The 21,154-nt window shown below is 31.0% G+C and overlaps 2 protein-coding genes across 3 annotated transcripts; both read left to right on the top strand.

Annotated features, from left to right (window-relative positions):
- Positions 1-4,845: 4,845 nt before the first annotated feature.
- On the top strand, positions 4,846-21,036 carry LOC102610448 (alpha-dioxygenase PIOX-like). Of its 2 annotated transcripts, none has more exons than XM_052431973.1 (10): positions 4,846-4,979; positions 16,545-16,811; positions 18,159-18,308; positions 18,532-18,665; positions 18,784-18,997; positions 19,089-19,234; positions 19,491-19,718; positions 19,903-20,105; positions 20,221-20,464; positions 20,578-21,036. In XM_052431973.1, exons 1-10 carry the CDS (start codon positions 4,872-4,874, stop codon positions 20,801-20,803), a joined length of 1,920 nt encoding a protein of 639 aa, XP_052287933.1. In that variant the 5' UTR covers positions 4,846-4,871; the 3' UTR covers positions 20,804-21,036. The 2 variants fall into 2 exon arrangements, with proteins under 2 accessions (XP_052287933.1, XP_052287931.1); XM_052431971.1 differs by lacking the exon at positions 4,846-4,979 and adding an exon at positions 16,085-16,399.
- On the top strand, positions 5,129-9,402 carry LOC102610137 (alpha-dioxygenase PIOX-like). The gene is made up of 7 exons (XM_052433342.1): positions 5,129-5,389; positions 6,811-6,948; positions 7,113-7,246; positions 7,362-7,575; positions 7,692-7,837; positions 8,096-8,323; positions 9,237-9,402. Exons 1-7 carry the CDS (start codon positions 5,135-5,137, stop codon positions 9,400-9,402), a joined length of 1,281 nt encoding a protein of 426 aa, XP_052289302.1. The 5' UTR covers positions 5,129-5,134.
- Positions 21,037-21,154: the final 118 nt, after the last annotated feature.

The following is a 21,154-nucleotide window of genomic DNA, read 5'->3' as shown; positions in this document are numbered from 1 at the left end:
ATTTTTCTTGACTAGTATAAACCTGGGAGTAAAGAAGCTTACATAGATAATTGGTAATGTGATTTGTTGCTCGACTGTCAATATACTATGAGGGGTCTTCAACAAGCTCAGGTGATGGATTTTGAGTTGATGTAGGTAGAGATGATGAAGTTGAGCCAATGTATTGTCCATTATTGTCATAAGTTGCATTGGGAGGATATGTAAATGAATTAGGAGTGAATGAATAATATACAGAGGGAGTGCTAAATGAGTTGTCTGTATGTATAATGTTGCCTTGAAAACCAGGACCTCTTGGTGGATTATAATTACCATTAGCTGATCCAAAACCTCTACCACCACCATTGAAGAACCTTCCTCTTCCAAATTGTCGAGGAGGTCTAAACCACCATTAAAATTACCTCTACCATAGTTTCTTTAAGAACAAATGATGAATTATATATGTTTTTGCACTTATAAGCTCCATGTCCAGGTATGAAGAATATTTGACATACAATATCAGAAGAATTAGCACCATTATTGAATTGTCCAGTACCATAAACTGAACTATTTCCAACTCCAAAATTACCTCCAAAATTCTTTTGAAAACCACCATTATTCTCCCCAGAATATGTGCTTTTTATAGCAAAATTTATTGTCATGTTATGCACCACATCACTAGCAATTTTTTCTCTCATTTCTTCAATTCTATTTTCATGATTCAACAGCAAAGAATACAATTCATCTAATGTAATCTTATCACCTCTAGCCAAAACAGCAGTAACCAATGATTAATAGTCAGAAGAGTCAAGGCCAGTCAAAACACGCATGATCAGATCATTTAACTCTACTGGTTTGCCAATCAGAGCTAAAGTATCAGCCATACGTTTGATTTTAGCAAAATAGTTAGCCATATGCATTGATCCTTTTTTTAGTAGTTTGAATTGGCATCTTAAGTGTTTGAATTCGAGCTTGAGATTGAGAGATAAGCATACTAGTAAAAGTCTCCCAAAGCTGCTTGGAGGTTGTATAATCAATGACAGTAGAGAGTAAATTTTGCTGAATTGATGACATCATCCAGCTTAAGAGGAGTTGATCTGTTTTCATCCAAGCTACAAACTCGGGATTTATATATCTAGATTTGTTTCCAGTTGAGGTTTCAACTCCATTGTTGCTCTCAGAGATAATAAACTGTTCAGGACACTTATGATCACTATTGATGAAACCTTCTAAATCATTTCCTTTTACAGATGTAAGAACTTACGTTCACCACAAAATAAAGTTGTTCTGATCAAGCTTAACTGGTGTAACGAAGCTAAATGAAGAGTTGCTTTGAGTTATGCTCGCCAGTTATAGCTATAATACCATGAAAGAATTCTAAAATAGTGTTGTTTGGCAAGCAAGAAATGCATGAAAATGAAAGAAAAGAGAAGAAAATGAAAGAGAATTTATGTAGAAGCAAATAGAAGATTCTCAGAATTAATTGTCTAAAAAGTGAGTACATAGTACATATTTATAGCTAGCTGAAAATGATTCATTTAATCTGTTATACACACGTGAATGATTCACTCAATTTGTTATACACACGTGACTTTTGATTCGTGTGAGATGAGTTGTATAACTAACTTTCCAAATCAGTTGAATGAGCAAATCAGCTGCATCCAGTCACATGATATTAAGATGCTTTTGTGCTCTGCTCAGTACTCTACTTTGCTTGTAAATCAATATCACTAATATATGTTACAACCTTATAAAATCTCGAATCAAAATTTTTAAAAAAGATGGACATATGCATTAACGACTATATATATATATATATATATATATATATATATATATATAATCTTGACATGCATGCAATCACATACCTAATTAGCTTCATGTGTGTAAATACACACAAACGCAAATATAAATAGAGAAGTATAGAGTCAAGAAGAGGTTGTTGCTAGATTATTCTACTTGTTAGTGATATTTATTCTTAGATTTTAGCTAGATTTAATTACGATGACCCTTCACATGAGGATGATTATCGGGGGTAAAACAAGATAGGATAGGACAATATATTTGGCAGGATGGGAGGGGAATGATTTTTTTGGTAAAAAAAGATATTATGCAAAAGAGACACTTATAGTGTCTTGATTCTGTACATAGGATGGGATTAGGAGTAACGAACTTTTGCCCATTCTGGCACATTGTCAATTGTATCGTCTAAAACTCGAAAAATTGATAACGTTGAGCCTATAGAAAATTTATTAATTTAGCAATATTAATATATCGACAAGTAATATATTATTAATTTATGAAAAAAATTCCTTAATTTTAGAAAATGTAATCATATTTCTAGTATTTACTTACCTTGATTTAATATTTGTTATGTTTTATTTGAATAGTGATTAGTTGTCTTTAGTAGTAACTAGATTATTCTCGAAATTGTTAGAAAACGACAATGTAAATTGAAATTACGCATTACAAAAAGAGTTAGAAATGAGATCTAATTCCAAATTAATTTCAAGAAGCAGCAAACAACAATAATATATTTTGCAAAAGCCAAATATGACATATCTCTTGGATTTAGTTTCAAATTTGGTAATTATAAATTTATATAATAGGTGGATCTTATAGGAAAATTTGATTTTTTAAAAAATTATTTATCTAGTAAATTAATCAAATTATTAATTTACCACATTGACCTTAGTTAGGACTACAAAAACTATTTAATCGAATTATCGAGATTATCAATTTATCAAGAATTAATTTACCGATGTTCTATTATATTAAGTAATGATCGTCATTTTTTTTCGTTATCAATGATAATTTTTTAAATTTGTATGTACGTACATCCTCATCTATCAGCAGAATCTCGTATATTATTAAAAATTTAAGACGTGTCCAAACCCTAATAAAAGAATATTATCATAACGATTAACGACGTCCAACTAGAAGTTAAAGATCTCAATCTAGCAGACAGCAACTCGCTCCAGATCTTCAAATAAATATTGAAAACCAAGATTATTAACTTCATCATCTTATCCAAGTTCCAAGAAGGAATCGATATTCTATTCAAAATCCTGCAAGTGAATGTTTTGCTTATTAAATTTAGAATGAAATAATCAATAAAGAAACAAAGCCACCGTAATGCAAGGTATATTACAAAAGAAAAGTCTTCTTCTCTGTTCTAAAAATTGAATATCGGCAACTGGCAATTTGGCAATTTGGCATTCTCAACAGACAAAATAAATTTTAAGCACATGGTCTGTGATTTGTTTCACCTCTACTTTGTTCATTTTATTTATTTGTTTTGCATTTTTTAAAAGAATTTCGCGGCGGCCAGTCAGCCAGCCACGTTCTGCACCATCCAATTTTGTTCACTCAAAATATTGTCTTGTTGGATAGGAGTTCTTCCATTGAAATTATTTAATCGCAAGTAGTCTATTATTATATGAAGTTAGGGATTTCGTATTCTATGTATTCAGTATGGGTTATTGTTTTTTAATCTTCAATCTAAAGATGCATGGCTTATTTTAAGATATCTACGCAGGCCATGACTACCTTGTGTCAGTGAATGCAATGCCCCCCACTTTTGTCTTTACCAAACCTACCATTGGATATTACCTAATGGCTTAGGAAATTAATCTGACGAGTAGATAGGAGCCGGTTATCAAAAGTCTTACGATTGTTTTGTACAAAACTCCAACTAATTGATTAAAAATTGCTAACAACTAACACATTCTTGAAGGCAATAACCCGTCACATGCATGTTTAGGTTGCAAACTACTCTCTGCATCCATGCCAGTATCCGTTGGACTAAATTTTACGTGTAATGTTATAGAATAATTTCGTGAATAAGCACAAATAATCAATCTATTTACTCTCTATAGGTAAAAGTAAAAACCTTGGCCTTGGTTACATATACACATGACATAAATTAAAAAAGACTCCAGTCATTATAATGAAAATTCAATTTTTACCGTAATCGATCCTCCAAGCCCTTGGGGAGATTGTTACAAGTAATTTAAGAATTTGTTTATAAAATAAACCTCAATTCATTGATAGTGTTGAATCCGCAGGAAATCAGTAACAGCATCTTAGTATCGAGTTAGTGGAGTTGTGTGCCGAAGCCAAAACAGTATCAGGGATATAACACAACTGCTTTATAATCTCAATAAAATTAATAATATCTATATCAGCGCCAACAAAAACTTATGTACATAACTAAGATAATTCATAATAGACTCAATAAATAAAGTTTGTATAATATTTGTTTTAATTTAGTCAGGATTAAGATAATTTCATAGCTTTGCCACTGTGTACACTGTACACCAAAGTTCTGGTAAAATGACAAATGCTGCCATATGTTAATTTTGCCATTAAATAGATTGGATTGAAGGGTAAATTTGTACTTTTAAGGATTATAGGTAAATTTACATTCTCAATAAATAATGAAACAAAATATCAATGAACGTGTAGATCAGTTGGTATGAGATTGTTATAACTTAATACAGATTCTTAAATCGAGACTTGAGAACGTAATTGTGTTAAATACTAGTTGAAAGAATTTTATCATTTTAATGGTCTTATTTATCTTGAATCCGGATTAATCGGATCTCAATGTAATTTTTTGATACCAAATCGTTAATATACCAAAATAATAATAATAATTACAATGAAAGAAAATCGAGTCGTTTCAACTTTAGCCAAAAAAAGTTGGCTACTAGCTAGGCTTCCACGTTCCGCCGACATTTCAACATCTCATTAATTGTCAACAGAATCAAAAGAGGAAAGGAAAAGCACTCAACTGAAATAGTCATCCCTCTTGCTTCTATATAAGCAAACGAAGGCATGTCTTTAGAAAAGTGTATCCAAGCAATACTGCGTTTCATTCTATTTAAATTAAAATGGAATTTCTGAAGAATCTCTTCACAGCACCTCTGCATCATTTCATCCACAAAGACTTCCATGAAGTTGTCTCCAGGATGACTCTCATCGACAAATTTCTCTTCCTCGTAAAATATCTCTCTCCATGCATGCATGCAGCTTTTAACTATTTTAATTTGTTAAACATTAATAATATTGATTGTCATTCTTACATTTTGTTGTTGAATTTTTGGTTTCTTATTATGTATGTGTCGTGGTCATGCTTATGCAGATTGTGCACACCATGGATAAGCTGGGAATATTATGGCACCGGTTGCCCGTGTTTGTTGGTTTATTTTATCTGGGACTTCGGCGACACCTTCACCAGGAGTACAACTTGTTCAACGTCGGGAAAACCCCGGCAGGCGTTCGGTTTAATCCGGGCGATTATCCGTACCGGACCGCCAATGGCGAATATAACGATCCCTTCATTGAAGGTGCTAGCAGTGAAGGAACTTTCTTTGGCAGGAATGTTCTCCCTGCTGATAAAAAACACAAGGTATATACATGTATATCCAACAATAATATTAACAATGATAAGTACAAACTAGTAGAAACTGTTTTACAAATTTTCATGAACAATTTAAGGCGGCGGCTTACGTGACATGAAATAATTACTTAAAGTCAAGGCAGTTAATGAAAATAATCAATCCCTTAAACACTATGTAAATCGCCACTCAGATTGCATAAGAAATTTTGTACAACAATTTGTAGATGTATAATATTATACACGCAATCTACAAATTACTTCCCCAAGGATTTAGCCATATGATTTTTAGCAATTTTATTTAATTAGCTACTAAAAATCGAATTATAAAATGGTATGGTTAAATAATTTATATATATATCAACGTCGCCTATATACCCTTCTATCCCTAAAAAATAAAAAATCTACCAACTACTTAAATTGACCCCCAAAAGTTGTTAAATATGAGTCCTGGACAGTAGACAGCAGGAAACAAAAGCCAATTTAGAATGAAGTCAAACATTGATTGGTTTTGATACAATTATATTTGGTTTGTGGTTCAACTTATCTAAATAGTATATATTAGATTTTTGAAGCATGAATTAAGATAGAATCATTCTTTTTCTTTTTAATTTTCCGTAAAAAATATAAACAGATTTTCTAGTAAAAATATAGTTTATTATTTCGTAGAATTCAATTTTTTTTTTTTACTCTTTATTGGGCGTAGTATGACATTGGATTGGATTGTAGATAATGATTTTATCATTAAGAATAGAATAATTAATTAACTATTTCTATATTTATTCAACCATTAATTTGAATAAATTAGTACAAACGCAAACTAATGAAATATTTATTTATTTTTTCATTATAGTGTGCATTTTATTCAATTACATATTTATATATTTTATATCAATATCAAAATAAATAATTTTGATTTTTTAATTATTTAAATCAGCATGAAATTAAATATTAAATAATAAATTCAACAAATTATTTTTTATCAATGAAAAGAGAAAAAATGACAACTACACCCCCAAGGTTTAGAAAAATAGTCATGTACACCACCAAGTTTTCAATAAGAGACACCAAAATTTTTTCTTGACCATGAAAATTTTTATTTCAAAAATTTTGAATAAGTACAAATATAACATAAATGAAGTATATCCTCTATTTGGAGGTTTAAATAGGAACCCTTTGAGAACATGGAATAAGCTTAGAATTTGAAATTTTACTGTTCAAATCAAAGTTTCGACCAGCAGCTCAAAGAATTTTATCATTTGATTTTGAGTCAATGCCCCAGTGGTATAGAACATTCACATAAAACATGTTATATTGATTTTAAAATTACATAAGACGTCCTATTAATGTATGAGCATCGTTCAAGTACAGTAACAATAAAAATATATCTCATATTTTAAGTTCAATCTAATCATGACTTTAATTTGACGCAGCTACTGAAACCAGATCCAGTCGTAGTTGCCACAAAACTTCTATCACGAAGGAGTTTCATAGACACAGGAAAGCAATTCAATACGATAGCAGCTGCGTGGATTCAGTTTATGATACATGATTGGATTGATCATTTGAGAGTCGACAGCCCCTTATCAATGCTTAGGTTTGGGGTTCGAATAATGAAGGGGGAGGGGGATGATTACAGATTTTAATATGGGGTTTCCTGAAAGAATTTAAAAATACTGTTTAAAGAAGTTATTTTACTTGGAAATTAAATTAATAATAATAATGGTATGTATAGGTTGAGCTGGTGGCGCCCAGAGAAGTGGCAGGCAAATGCCCTCTTAGTTCTTTCAAATTCTACAAGACAAAGGAGGTTCCAACCGGCTTTCAGGAAATCAAACACGGGCATTTGAACGTTCGTACTCCTTGGTGGTAAGAAATCATTGATTAATAACCGGACATGTTCATGTATAAATCGAGATTTAAAATTGAACGAATCGATCATAAATTGAGAGTGAATCGATATTGTTGATGCACGTGCATGAAGGGATGGAAGTGCTATATATGGAAGCAACGCAGAGAGATTGCATAAATTGAGGACTTTCAAGGACGGGAAGCTGAAAATAGCAAAAGATGGGCTTCTTCTCCATGACCAAAACGGAGTTGCTGTAACAGGAGATGTTCGCAATACTTGGGCTGGTCTCTCAACATTACAGGCTCTTTTCGTTAAAGAGCACAATGCGGTTTGTGACGCCCTCAAGGTTCGTGTGTAAAATTAATTGAATAAAAATACGCACATCCCTTGTTAACTAAAAATATTATTACAAGTTATCGTTGAAATTTGCATGATATTTTAATTTTCCAATTTAATTTTCAGAAGGAATATCCAGATTTGGGAGATGAAGAGCTTTACCGCCATGCAAGGCTAGTGACTTCAGCTGTGATTGCTAAAGTTCATACCATTGATTGGACTGTGGAGCTCCTCAAAACCGACACCCTGCTTGCAGGGATGCGTATCAACTGGTAAATTACTTTTCAACAATGAAGCATCAATTGCTTTATAGCGACACCCTTTATTTGACAAAATGATCATTTAAACTCCTTTATTCTCAGATGATTGCGTATACCTTGTAAGAGAATTGTATTACTTGACCACAATGATCCAATACTGTAATTTACGAGGGCACTGTTATCTAACAAAGTGTTTCTTTTTCTTTTCCCAGCATATGTGATATTAATGTTATGAATTTAATTAATTTTTTTTTAATATATCCTGTGCAGGTATGGAATTCTGGGAAAGAAATTCAAAGACACATTTGGGCACGTTGGAGGAGCCATCTTGGGAGGCTTTGTACGCATGAAGAAGCCTGAAAATCATGGGGTCCCTTACTCATTGACCGAGGAATTCACCAGCGTTTACCGCATGCACGCGCTTCTACCAGATACCCTTAATCTCAGGGACATCGATGCTCAACCGGGACCCAATAAATCTCCTCCGTTGGCTGAGAAGTAAGCATATGTATTAGGAAAAAGGACACAGAGACCCCTAATGTTTGAATAAAGGACAAAGAGACCCTCAATATTTAAAAAAATGACACAAAACCCCCTAAAGTTTCAAAAAAGACACTCAGACCCCCATTTGTTAACAGAAATTATAATTTTAAAGTGTAATTACTATTATACCCTTATAGCATATTAAAAAATAATTGTTCATTGTCCAATTTATTCCTATATTATTAATAAAATTACAAATATAACTTCATTACCCAATGGATTATTAATAATATAGGAATAAATTTAATTTATTTTTATTTTGATATATACGAAAATGGATTAAATTTATTTTTATTATATTAGTAATCAATTTAATTTATTTTTATTCTTATTATATTAGTAATCAATTTAATTTATTTTTATTCTTGAGCAATGGATTCAATTTATTTAGTTGAAGAGAAAATTTGAAGTTATATTTGTAATTTTATTAATAATATAGGAATAAATTGGACAATGAACAATTATTTTTTAATATGCTATAAGGGTATAATGGTAATTGTACTTTAAAATTATAATTTATGGTAACAAATGGGGGTCTGAGTGTCTTTTTTGAAACATTAGGGGATTTTGTGTCCTTTTTTCAAACATTGGGGTCTCTGTGTCCTTTATTTAAACATTAGGGGTCTTTGTGTCTTTTTTCCTATGTATTATTATATATATGGTAACTATTCTCAAATCCACACTTTATAAAATACAGTTATCTATTTACAGTGCTGTACAAACAACCTAAAGTAGTGTACGCCATTTCTATCACTATAAAGGAGTGAATATACGCTTTTTAAGGTTCAAACATCTGTACCTAAAAATGCCTCTCGCATATGTGATTATATCTTTATTAATTAATTTATTTGCTTGCTTGTTCGAAAAGGGTGCCTATGGAAAATTTGGTTGGACACAAGGGAGAAAAGGCCTTATCAGACATTGGATTTGGGAAGCGAATAGTTTCAATGGGTCACCAAGCTTGTGGGGCATTGGAGCTTTGGAATTATCCTCTCTGGCTAAGGGACCTTATTCCGCAAAATACTTATTATTAGTATTAATTATAATACATAATAATTATAATATTATTGCTAATATAATTATAATTACTACTACTACTACTATTATTATTATGACGATGACGACGATAATAATAAATTAAGATCAGTTTAATAACTTATAACTATCAATTACAATTCCAAGATAAAGTAAACACATTAATGGCAATAAAGTTCATTACAATTTTGATTTCCATAGTAAAAGTAAACAATTTATTCTGATTCTCATTCTTCATTTCGATTTTAGCCTATTTCGATTTCACTCCATTCTGATTCCAATCCATTCTGATTACTGATTAGTGAACACACCATTAGTGTCCTGATTGTGTACATAGGATGGGATTAGAAGTAACAAACTTTTACCCGTTCTGGCACATTGTCAAATGTATCATCTAAAACTAAAAAATTTATTAATTTAGCAATATTAATATACCGAAAAAGTAATAAATTATTAATTTATGAAAAATTCCTTAATTTTGGAAATTGTAATCATGTTTCTAGTCTTTACATACCTTGATCCAGTATTTGTTATGTTTTATTTGAATAGTAGTTAGTTGTCTTGAGTAGTAACTAGATTATTCTAGAGTTTTTATTTTTTTCATATTAAAGATGGCAGATAGAGCTCGTCTCGTAGTTGTTAGAAAACGACAATGTAAATTGAAATTTCACATTACAAAAAGAGTTAGAGATGAGATTTAATTCCAAATTAATTTCAAGAACAGCAAACAACATTAAGGGCCAGTTTGGGAATGTTGTAGCTTTTAAAATAATTGTTGTTAGCTGTGCTATAGAAATAATCAGCTGTGAAGAAAATCAGTTAAGTGTTTGGTGAATTTTGTTTTCAGAAGTACTGTGAGTTTTGAAAGCAGTTATGGATGTTTGGTAAATTTTACTGGTAAACTGCTGAGAGAAAATAAATGACTAAAATATTCATAATACAAGATTAAATTTACTTATACATATAAAAACATGTACATATAATATTTTTAATTGTGTATTATAATAATTTTACTAAAAATAAAATTTATAATTTATTGATTTTACTTTTTTTATTTTTTTATCTCAAAAAATTTTGATAATTAAATTAATAATATAGTGAAACAAATTTAATAATAATTCGACCAACAAATTAATATTAATAAATTTATATTGATGAATTATAATAAAAATTTATTAAAATACTTATTTTGTTTCTAATTTGAATAAGGATAATTTTGGGTTTAGTTAATAATTTTGAGGATATTTATAGAATTGTATTAAAGGATAAAATTGATTCTTAAAATCAGAATCTAAAAGTTACTCCTTCACTGCTTTTCAAAATCAGCTGTGGAGGGGCTGATTTTGACAAAAGTGATTTTGATTTTTTTTTACCAAACACTAAAATTAGCTTTTAGATTTTCAAAATCACTTTTAAGTCTCCTAACAGCAATCCCAAATGGGCCCTAAAAATATATTTTGCAAAAGCCAAACATGACATATCTCTTGGATTAATTTAGTTTCAAATTTGGCAATTATAAATTTATATAGTAGGTGGATCTTATAGGAAAATATGATTTTTTTTTAAATTGTTTATCTTATAAATTAATCAAATAATTAATTTACCACATTGACCGTAATTAGGACCAATAAAAATGATTTAATCGAGTTATTGAGATTATTAATTTATTAAGAATTAATTTATCGATGTTCCACTATATTAAGTAATTATCGTCATATTTTTCGTTATCAATAATAACTTTTATGTATGGACATTCTCATCTCTCTGCAGAATCACTTATACTATTAAAGATTTAAGACGTGCCTAAACCCTAATAAAATACGGGTCCACCTAAGTTACGTTTAATGTAACTTACGGTTTGGCCCTAAAATTTTGTCCAGCCCCCTATACTTTATATTATTTATAATTTATTCATAAATATTATAAAACTTTCTGAATTGTAAAATTGCGTTTAACTCCTTACACTCAATTTTATTTTATTGAAACCTTGAAGTATGAATTCGCCCCTTATAATTTTAAATTTCCAAAATAACCTCCATTTAATTAAAAAATATAATAATTATTAAATGAATTATAATTATTATTATTTTATTATAATCATAAATATAATTATATTTTTTAAAATAGATGATTATATATTTTAAAAAATATAATCATCTATTTAAAAATTGATGATTTGACATATTCACATTGTGCGATTAATTTGTTTAAAGTTCTCCAATAGTGCACCACTTTCTCCAATGACTTCCATTAATTGCAATTAATTTTCTCTTGATCACAAAATTTTTTGTACTTTTTTTGCTTGGATGTTCTATTAATGGTGCCATTCCAAAATGTTTAGACAACACCAAAAGTGGCAATGGAAATTGGTGTGAGCTTCATTCACAAAAATGTTTTTACTGTTGCATATCAATTAAAAAGCAAGTCATTGGGGGAGTTACTATAAATACATCCATTGAAACTCTTAGCATCATTGGGCTTTTTTTGCAACCGTTAATTGGCTCCATAAATTCTATTACATAAAAGAAATAGTAGGGACTTGTGACTCTAATTGCTCCCTCAAAGCCGTTTCCTTATGATTTACAATTCACAAAAAGAATGTAATAAATAAATAAATGTTTAACTCGCATATACATATAAATATGTGAATACGTCAAATTGTTTAAAGTTCTCCATCAATCTTCTCTTTATATTGTTAAAAAAATATAATCATTTATTTAAAAAATATAATTATATTTATGATTATAATAAAATAATAATGATAATTATAATTCATTTAATAATCATTATATTTTTTAATTAAATGGAGGTTATTTTGGGAATTTAAAATTATAGGGAGCAAATTCGTACTCTAGGGTTTCAATAAAATAAAATTGAGTGTAAGGGATTACACGAAATTTTACAATCCAAAAAAGTTTACAATATTCATGAAAAATTATAAATAACTAGAGTATAGGGGGCTGAACAAAATCTTACAGTCAAGCGGTAAGTTACATTCAAGGTAACTTGGGCGGACCCATAAAAGACTATTATCATAATAACGTCACAACTAGCAGTTAAAGATCTCAATCTAGCAGACAGCAACTCGCTCCAGATCTTCAAATAAATATTGAAAAACAAGATTATTAACTTCACCATCTTATCTAAGTTCAGGAAGGAATCGATATTCTATTCAAAATCCTAAGCGAATGTTTTGCTAATTAAATTTAGAATTAAATAATCAATAAAGAAACAAAGCCACCGTAAAGCAAGGTATATTTCAAAAGAAAAGTCTTCTTCTATGTTTTAAAAATTGAATATTGGCAACTGGCAATTTGGCACGCGGTCTGCGATTTGCACATGGTCTGCGATTTGCTTCACCTCTACTTTGTTCATTTTATTTATTTATTTTGCATTTTTTAAAAGAATTTCGCGGCGGCTAGCCACTGCGCCATCCAATTTTTTCAGTCAAAATATTGTCTTTTTGGATACGGGTTCTTCCATTTGAATTATTTAATCACATGTTCTCTATTATTATCCAAGAATGAAATACGTGCAAGGTAGAAACTATTACATTGGTCGTTTGATCTTTTTAATGAGAGAATTAGCTAAGCGTTACAACGGAAAAATGTCAAATTGGCAACTGATAAAGAGTAATTTATTCTATATGAAGTCAGGGATTTCGTATTCTATATAGATTATGGCTTATTGTTTTTAATCTTCAACGTAAAGATGCATGACTTATTTTAAGGTATCTACGTCGGCCATGACTACCTTGCTGTCCTTGCATAAGTGATTACGTACCCAAACTTTTGTCTTTACCAAACTTACCACTGGATATTAATTACCTAATGGCTTAGAAAGATACACGTAAGGAAATTAACCTGATGAGCAGGTTGGAAGCTGGTCATCAAAAGTCTTACAATTGTTTTGCACAAAATTCCAACTAATTGATTAGAAATTGTTAACAACTAACACAATCTTGAACGCAATAACCCGTCACATGCGTGTTTAGGTTTGCAAACTACTCTTTGCATCCATGCTAGTATCCATTGGACAAAAATTTACGTGTAATGTTATAGAATAATTTCTTGAATAAGCACAAATAATCAATCTATTTACTCTCTATAGGTAAAAGTAAAAACCTCGGCTTTGGTTACATATATTCATGACATAAATTAAAAAAGACTCTAGTCATTATAATGAAAATTCAATTTTTACCGTAATCGATCCTCCAAGCCCTTGAGGAGATCGTTACAAGTAATTTAAGAATTTGTTTATAGAATAAAATCAAAAGTAATTCATTTATAGTGTTGAATCCGCAGGAAATCAGTAACAACATCCAAGTATCAAGTTTGTGAAGTTGTGTGCCTAAGCCAAAACAGTATTAGGGACATAACTTTTTATAATCTTAATAAAATTAATAATATTTATATTTCCCCCAACAAAAGTTCATGTATATATATAAATAAGATAGTTCATAGTAGACTCAATAAATAATGTTTTGTATAATATTTGTTTTAATTTAGTCTAGGTTAAAATAATTTCATTGCTTTGTAAAAATGACAAATTCATCCAATCACTTTTAGGGAGGACTTATGCTGTCTTATATTATATTTTGCCGTTGTTATATCATGCATGCATTAATTAGTTGTAATACATTAGAAGTATTTTAGAATTTTTCATTAAATAGATTGGATTGAATGGTAAATTTGTATTTTTGAGGATTATAGGTAAATATGTATTCTCAATAAATAATGAAAGAAAAGCAATTTGTTTGAACTTTAGCTGATCAAAGTTGGCTACTAGCCAGGCTTCAAAGTTCCATCATCATTTCAACATCTCATTAATGAGGAATTTTAAAATATATTGGAGGTACTATATCAATCATATAACAAGTAAATGATATTATGTCATGTGTTCATTTATTTTGAAAAACTAAAATGAAAGTGGTAGTTGTATTAAGTTAAATTGATGAGCATTAAATGACAAACAAATTTGTGAAATTATTTTGGGAAAGACCTATAATTTTGTGAAGAAAATTATTATAGTTGCCTTCATTAAAAGATCATCATCATTATCTTTACATTCACCTTTTGTCAGTGAAATTGAAATATTGATGTCCACGTGTTACTCTCTTATTGGCTGTTGTTAAGTAAAGTTGTTTGAAAATCACTTGTTTAGACCCCTAGGGAATTATTGATCATAATAAATAACATTATTTTATTAACTAGTTAAGTAAATGATAATTAATATGCTGAATATATAAAACACCTTCTTCATTTTTTTCTAACATAGTTTCTTCAGTTAACAATTGAATAAAAATGTTTTATTTTAAATTAATGATTATTCACCAATCCTAATAGTTATGATATTGGTAATTGTATGATTAAGTCTTGTTCGAAACTTGAGAATACAACTGCGTTAATTATTTGTTGGGAGAGTTTTGCTGCCTTAGTGGTCCTACCCGGCTCAAATTTGGATTAGTTAGGGTCTAATATGATATTCAAATATCAGATGGTTTAATACACCAAAAAAAAATCTTATTTCTATAGATGACTGAAAATTCTAACGGCGTCAAGTGAAATAAGGATGAAAAGGCTGTACACACACATATATATAGTTATATAGTTAGTTTTTTATTAGAAATTAATTTATAGCTAGTTACTTTGCAATAACTGTTATAGTGTTGCAAAATTTACGGAGCTAATATTTTATGTAATAATTATATACTTTTTTCTTTTTAACCTTAACGCCTAAAATATTAACTCTATAAAATTTGACCATCCTAGAATTTCAATCCTCTTCGGCCATGACGATAGCTTGAATTTCATCTGAAGGAGCGTGAACTCTTCATGAAATTTTTTCTTCGGTGTGACGATTGGGTTAGAGGAAAAAAATCCCTGAACTTTGAACTTTCACCTCCATTTACCATTTATTCAGTGGCGCATGAGAAATTCATAATTTGAAATGCAATAAATTGATAGTTTATGCCAAATAACGTACGTACGCACGCATAAAATTTGTGATTTAGAACGTGAAATTAACTTAAAATCTGAAACACAAAATATTAATATGTAAAATTAACACATTAGTAACTTTAACTCATTTGTATCATAATAAATTACTAACCCCTTAAAGTAGAGTGTGAGGACTTATGAAATATTTAAATGTTGTAGTTTTTAAACTACAACTATTTAACTACAATACTAAATAGGACATTAAGTAATTGTGCGTTGTTTGAAATTAAACACATCTATTTTTTGGATGCTTACTTTTCTCGTCTCTTCTTAATCTTTATATGTGCGCACACAGCAATTACAACGCCAAATGTCAAAAGTCAAAACACGGGCTAGAATTATTAGTTACCGCGCATCTTATAGAAAGCGAGATTATTGACATTAAATGACGTGATCTTAATTATCAATTTATCTTATAAAAGAATTATTTTAGTCAATAAACTCATTTTGTTTTCCTGATCAATGAAAATAAAATCAGTTGACTTTTAAGAGACCATTTGCCAAAGTAGCATTACTGATAAAAATTTGTAGGGAATAGCGAAAGATATAAAAAAGTTTAAAGTTACCAAATCTTTAAATCTGAGTATGTAGAATCTGATATAATACCTTTTTTGGGGAAAAAAAAGAAAGAAAATCAAGTCGTTTCAACTTTAGCTAATCAACGTTGGCGCCTAGCTAGGCTTCCAAGTTCCATCGACATTTTCAACATCTGATCAATGAGGAATTCTAGAATAAAAAGAAGAAACCCAATGATCAACAGAATAATATTTTTTAAGCACAAGCACTCAATTGAAATAGTCATCTCTCTTGCTTCTATATAAGCAAACGAAAGCATGTCTTTAGAAGAGTGTATCTAAACAATACTGCGTTTAAATCTCTGTAAATTAAAATGGAATTTCTGAAGAATCTTTTTACAGCACCTCTGCATCGTTTCATCCACAAAGACTTCCATGAAGTTGTCTCCAGGATGACTCTCATCGACAAATTTCTCTTCCTCGTAAACTATCTCTCTCTTCATGCTTGCATGCAGCCTCTAACTATTTTAGTTTGTTAAACATTAATAATATTGACTGTCATTCTTATATTTTGTTGTTGAATTTTTGGTTTCTTATTATTTATGTGTCGTGCTGAGGCATATGCAGATTGTGCACTCCATGGATAAGCTGGGAATATTATGGCACCGGTTGCCCGTGTTTGTTGGTTTATTTTATCTGGGACTTCGACGACACCTTCACCAGGAGTACAACTTGTTCAACGTCGGGAAAACCCCGGCAGGTGTTCGGTTTAATCCGGCGGATTATCCGTACCGGACCGCCAATGGCGAATATAACGATCCCTTCAATGAAGGTGCTGGCAGTGAAGGAACTTTCTTTGGGAGGAATATTCTCCCTGCTGATCAGAAACACAAGGTATATACATATATATCCAACAACAATATTAATAATGATACATGTACAAACTGTTTTATAAATTTTCTTGTACAATTTGAGGTGGCGGCTTACGTGAAAATAATCAATCTCTTAAACATTATGTAAATCGCCACTCAGATTGTATAAGAAAGTTTGTACAACAATTTTGTAGATGTATAATTATTATAATATTAAACACACAATCTACAAACTACTTCCCCAAGGATTTAGCCGTATGATTTTTAACATCTTTATTTAATTGGCTACTAAAAATCAAATTATAAAAAGGTCGGTTAAATAATTTATCTATATGAACTTCGCCTACCCTTCTATCTCTAAAAAAAAAAAAAAAAAATCTACCAACTACTTAAATTGAACCCAAAACAGTTGTTAAATATGAGTCCTGAACAGTAGACAGCGGGAAACCAAAGCCAATTTAGAATGAAGTTAAACATTGATTGGTTTTGACACAATTATTTTTGGTTTGTGGTTCAACTTATTTAAATATTATATATTAGATTTTTGAAGCATGAATTAAGATAGCATCATTCTTTTTCTTTTTAATTTTCAGTAAAAATATAAACAGATTTTAATTATAGTAAAAATATAATTTATATTTCGTAGAATTCAATTTTTTTCTTTTTTTACTCTTTATTGGGCGTAGTATGACATTGGATTGGATTGTAGATAATGATTTTATCATTAAGAATAGAATAATTAATTAACTATTTCTATATTTATTCAACCATTAATTTGACTAAATTAGTACAAACGAAAACTAATGAAATATTTATATATTTTTTTCATTATAGTATGCATTTTATTCAATTACATATTTATATATTTTATATCAATATCATTTTGATTTTATAGTTATTTAAATCAGCATGAAATTAAATATTAAATAATAATTTCAACAAATTATTTTTTCATCTATAAAAGGGAAAATGATAATTACACCCCCAAGGTTTAAGAAAATGATCATCTACAGCACCGAGTTTTCAATAAGAGACACCAAAATCTTTTCTTGACCATGAAAATTTTGACTTCAAAAATTTCGAATAAGTACAAATATAACATAAATGAAGTATATCCTCTATTTGGAGGCTTAAATAAGAACCCTTTGAGAATTCAAATCAAAGTTTCGACCTGCATCTCAAAGAATTTCATCATTTGATTTTGAGTCAATGCCCCAGTGGTATAGAACATTCACATAAAACATGTTATATTGATTTTAAAATTACATAATACATCCTATAAATGTAACAGCATCGTTCAAGTACAGTAACAATAAAAATATATCTCATATTTTAAGTTCAATCTAATCATGACTTTAATTTGACGCAGCTTCTGAAACCAGATCCATTGGTAGTTGCCACAAAATTTCTATCACGAAGAAGTTTCAAAGACACAGGAAAGCAATTTAATATGATAGCAGCTACTTGGATTCAGTTTATGATACATGATTGGATTGATCATTTGGAAGATACCAATCAGGTTTGTAAATTTTAATTACTATATACATGATTGGATTGATCATTTGACAGCAAGACCTAGCTCTTTAGATCGACACTTAGGTCTGGGTTATAACAACGAAGAGGGAGGGGGATATTACAGTTTTTTTTTTTTTAATATGGCATTTCCTGAAAGTATTTAAAAATACAGTTAAAGAAATTATTTTGTCCGGAAATTAAATTAACAATAATAATGGTATGTATAGGTTGAGCTGGTGGCGCCCAGAGAAGTGGCAGACAAATGCCCTCTTAGTTCATTCAAATTCTACAAGACAAAGGAGGTTCCAACCGGCTTTTATGAAATCAAAGAGGGCCACTTGAACGTTCGTACTCCCTGGTGGTAAGAAATCATTAATTAATATAACAGGAGATGTTCATGTATAAATCGAAATTTAAAATTGAGTGAATCGATCATAAATTGAGATTGAATCGATATTGTTGCATGCACATGCATGAAGGGATGGAAGTGGTATATACGGAAGCAACACAGAGAGATTGCATAAATTGAGGACTTTCAAGGACGGGAAGCTGAAGATAGCAAAAGATGGGCTTCTTCTCCATGACCAAAATGGAGTTGCTGTAACAGGAGATGTTCGCAATACTTGGGCTGGTCTCTCAACATTACAGGCTCTTTTCGTTAAAGAGCACAATGCAGTTTGTGACGCCCTCAAGGTTCGTGTGTAAAATTAATTGAATAAATATACGCACATCTCTTGTTAATTAAAAATATTATTATAAGTTTTGGTTGAAATATACTTTTCAGAGGGAAGATCCAGATTTGGGAGATGAAGAGCTTTACCGCCATGCAAGGCTAGTGACTTCAGCTGTGATTGCTAAAGTTCATACCATTGATTGGACTGTGGAGCTCCTCAAAACCGACACCCTGCTTGCGGGGATGCGGATCAACTGGTAAATTACTTTTCAACAATGAACCATCAATTGCTTTATAGCGACACCCTTGATTTGACAAAATGATCATGTAAATTCCTTTATTCTCAGATGATTACGTAGACTCTTTTAAGAGAATTGTTTTACGTGACTAAAATGATCCAACAGTAATTTACAAGGGTATTAATTAACAAAGTGTTTCTTTTTCTTTTCCCATTGTATGTGGTATTAATGTTAGGAATTTAATTAATTAATTTTTTTTTGATATCTTGTGCAGGTATGGAATTCTGGGAAAGAAATTCAAAGACACATTTGGGCACGTTGGAGGAGCCATCTTGGGAGGCTTTGTGGGCATGAAGAAGCCTGAAAATCATGGGGTCCCTTACTCATTGACCGAGGAATTCACCAGCGTTTACCGCATGCACGCGCTTCTACCAGATACCCTCAATCTCAGGGACATCGACGCGCAACCGGGACCCAATAAATCTCCTCCGTCGGCTGAGAAGTAAGCATATGTATTGTTATCTATTCACAGTGCTTTAGCGACACCCTAAAGTAGTGTACACCATTTCTATCACTGTAAAGGAGTGAATATATGCTTTGTAAAGTTCAAACATCTGTACCTAAAAATGCCTCTCACATATGTGATTATATCTTTATTTATTTATTTGCTTTGCTTGTTCGAAAAGGGTGCCTATGGAAAATTTGGTTGGACACAAGGGAGAAAAGGCCTTATCAGCCATTGGATTTGAGAAGCGAATAGTTTCAATGGGTCACCAAGCTTGTGGGGCATTGGAGCTTTGGAATTATCCTCTCTGGCTAAGGGACCTTATTCCGCAAAATACGGACGGCACGGATAGGCCTGATCATGTGGACCTACCAGCTCTTGAAGGTAATAGATATATCAGCTGATGATCTCAACCGTTCATTTCATGAAGTGATTGATAGCTCGTGGCAGGCAAGGTAACTAATCAAAATTGGCTGCTTATGATGATGCATGCGTGCAGTATACAGGGACAGGGAGAGAAAAGCTGCTAGGTACAATGAGTTCCGTAGGGCTCTGCTCTTAATTCCTATCTCCAAGTGGGAAGATCTGACGGAGGATAAGGAAGCGATTGAAGTGCTTAATGAAGTGTACGGTGACGATGTTGAAGAGCTTGACCTTCAAGTAGGCCTCATGGCAGAGAAAAAGATAAAGGGTTTCGCTATCAGCGAGACCGCTTTTGTAATCTTCCTATTGATGGCGTCCAGGTAATTAACTACTAAACCAAGCGCTAATGTTAAAGAAACAGAACTCCACAGATATTATATATAATCGATGAGATATTATTGAAATGTGTGATGTGGCATCCATATATTTGCAGGAGACTTGAAGCCGACAGGTTCTTCACAAGCAGTTTCAATGAGGAGACATACACGAAGAAAGGACTTGAGTGGGTGAACACCACGGAGAGCCTGAAGGATGTATTGCATCGTCATTATCCTGAAATTACAGAGAAATGGATGAACTCGACAAGTGCTTTCTCGGTCTGGGACTCACCTCCAAATTCTCACAATCCCATCCCTCTTTATCTTCGCGTTCCTCAGTGAACCTCCAAATTAATTATGAAGCCACGCACATATTTGTTACGTATGTGGGAATTAATTCGAACCCTTTTAATGTATTTGTTTCATTTTTCGTTGATTGCCTTTGGTTATTATTCTTTGTGTACTTAATTGTTTCTGTATCTTGTAAAGCTGTTTGTGACAAACACCTTAATTTCATTATTCTACTGTTTGTGGTTTGCAATAATAAATGAAATGCTACTATTACTTGTCATAAAGTTTTATTACATTCATGACATCCGTTGCCTGGACGAACGAGTTTTTATATTTCAAAATGTTACGTTTTTAAATCATATTTCTTTGAATGTATGGAATTATTTCTTTATTATAACTCAA

The sequence above is a fragment of the Citrus sinensis genome, chromosome 2 (genome assembly GCF_022201045.2).
Source record: "Citrus sinensis cultivar Valencia sweet orange chromosome 2, DVS_A1.0, whole genome shotgun sequence".
Classification (NCBI taxonomy): Eukaryota; Viridiplantae; Streptophyta; class Magnoliopsida; order Sapindales; family Rutaceae; genus Citrus; species Citrus sinensis.
Note: the sequence above shows the minus strand (reverse complement) of the source record. Positions and strands in the feature narration are given on the sequence as shown.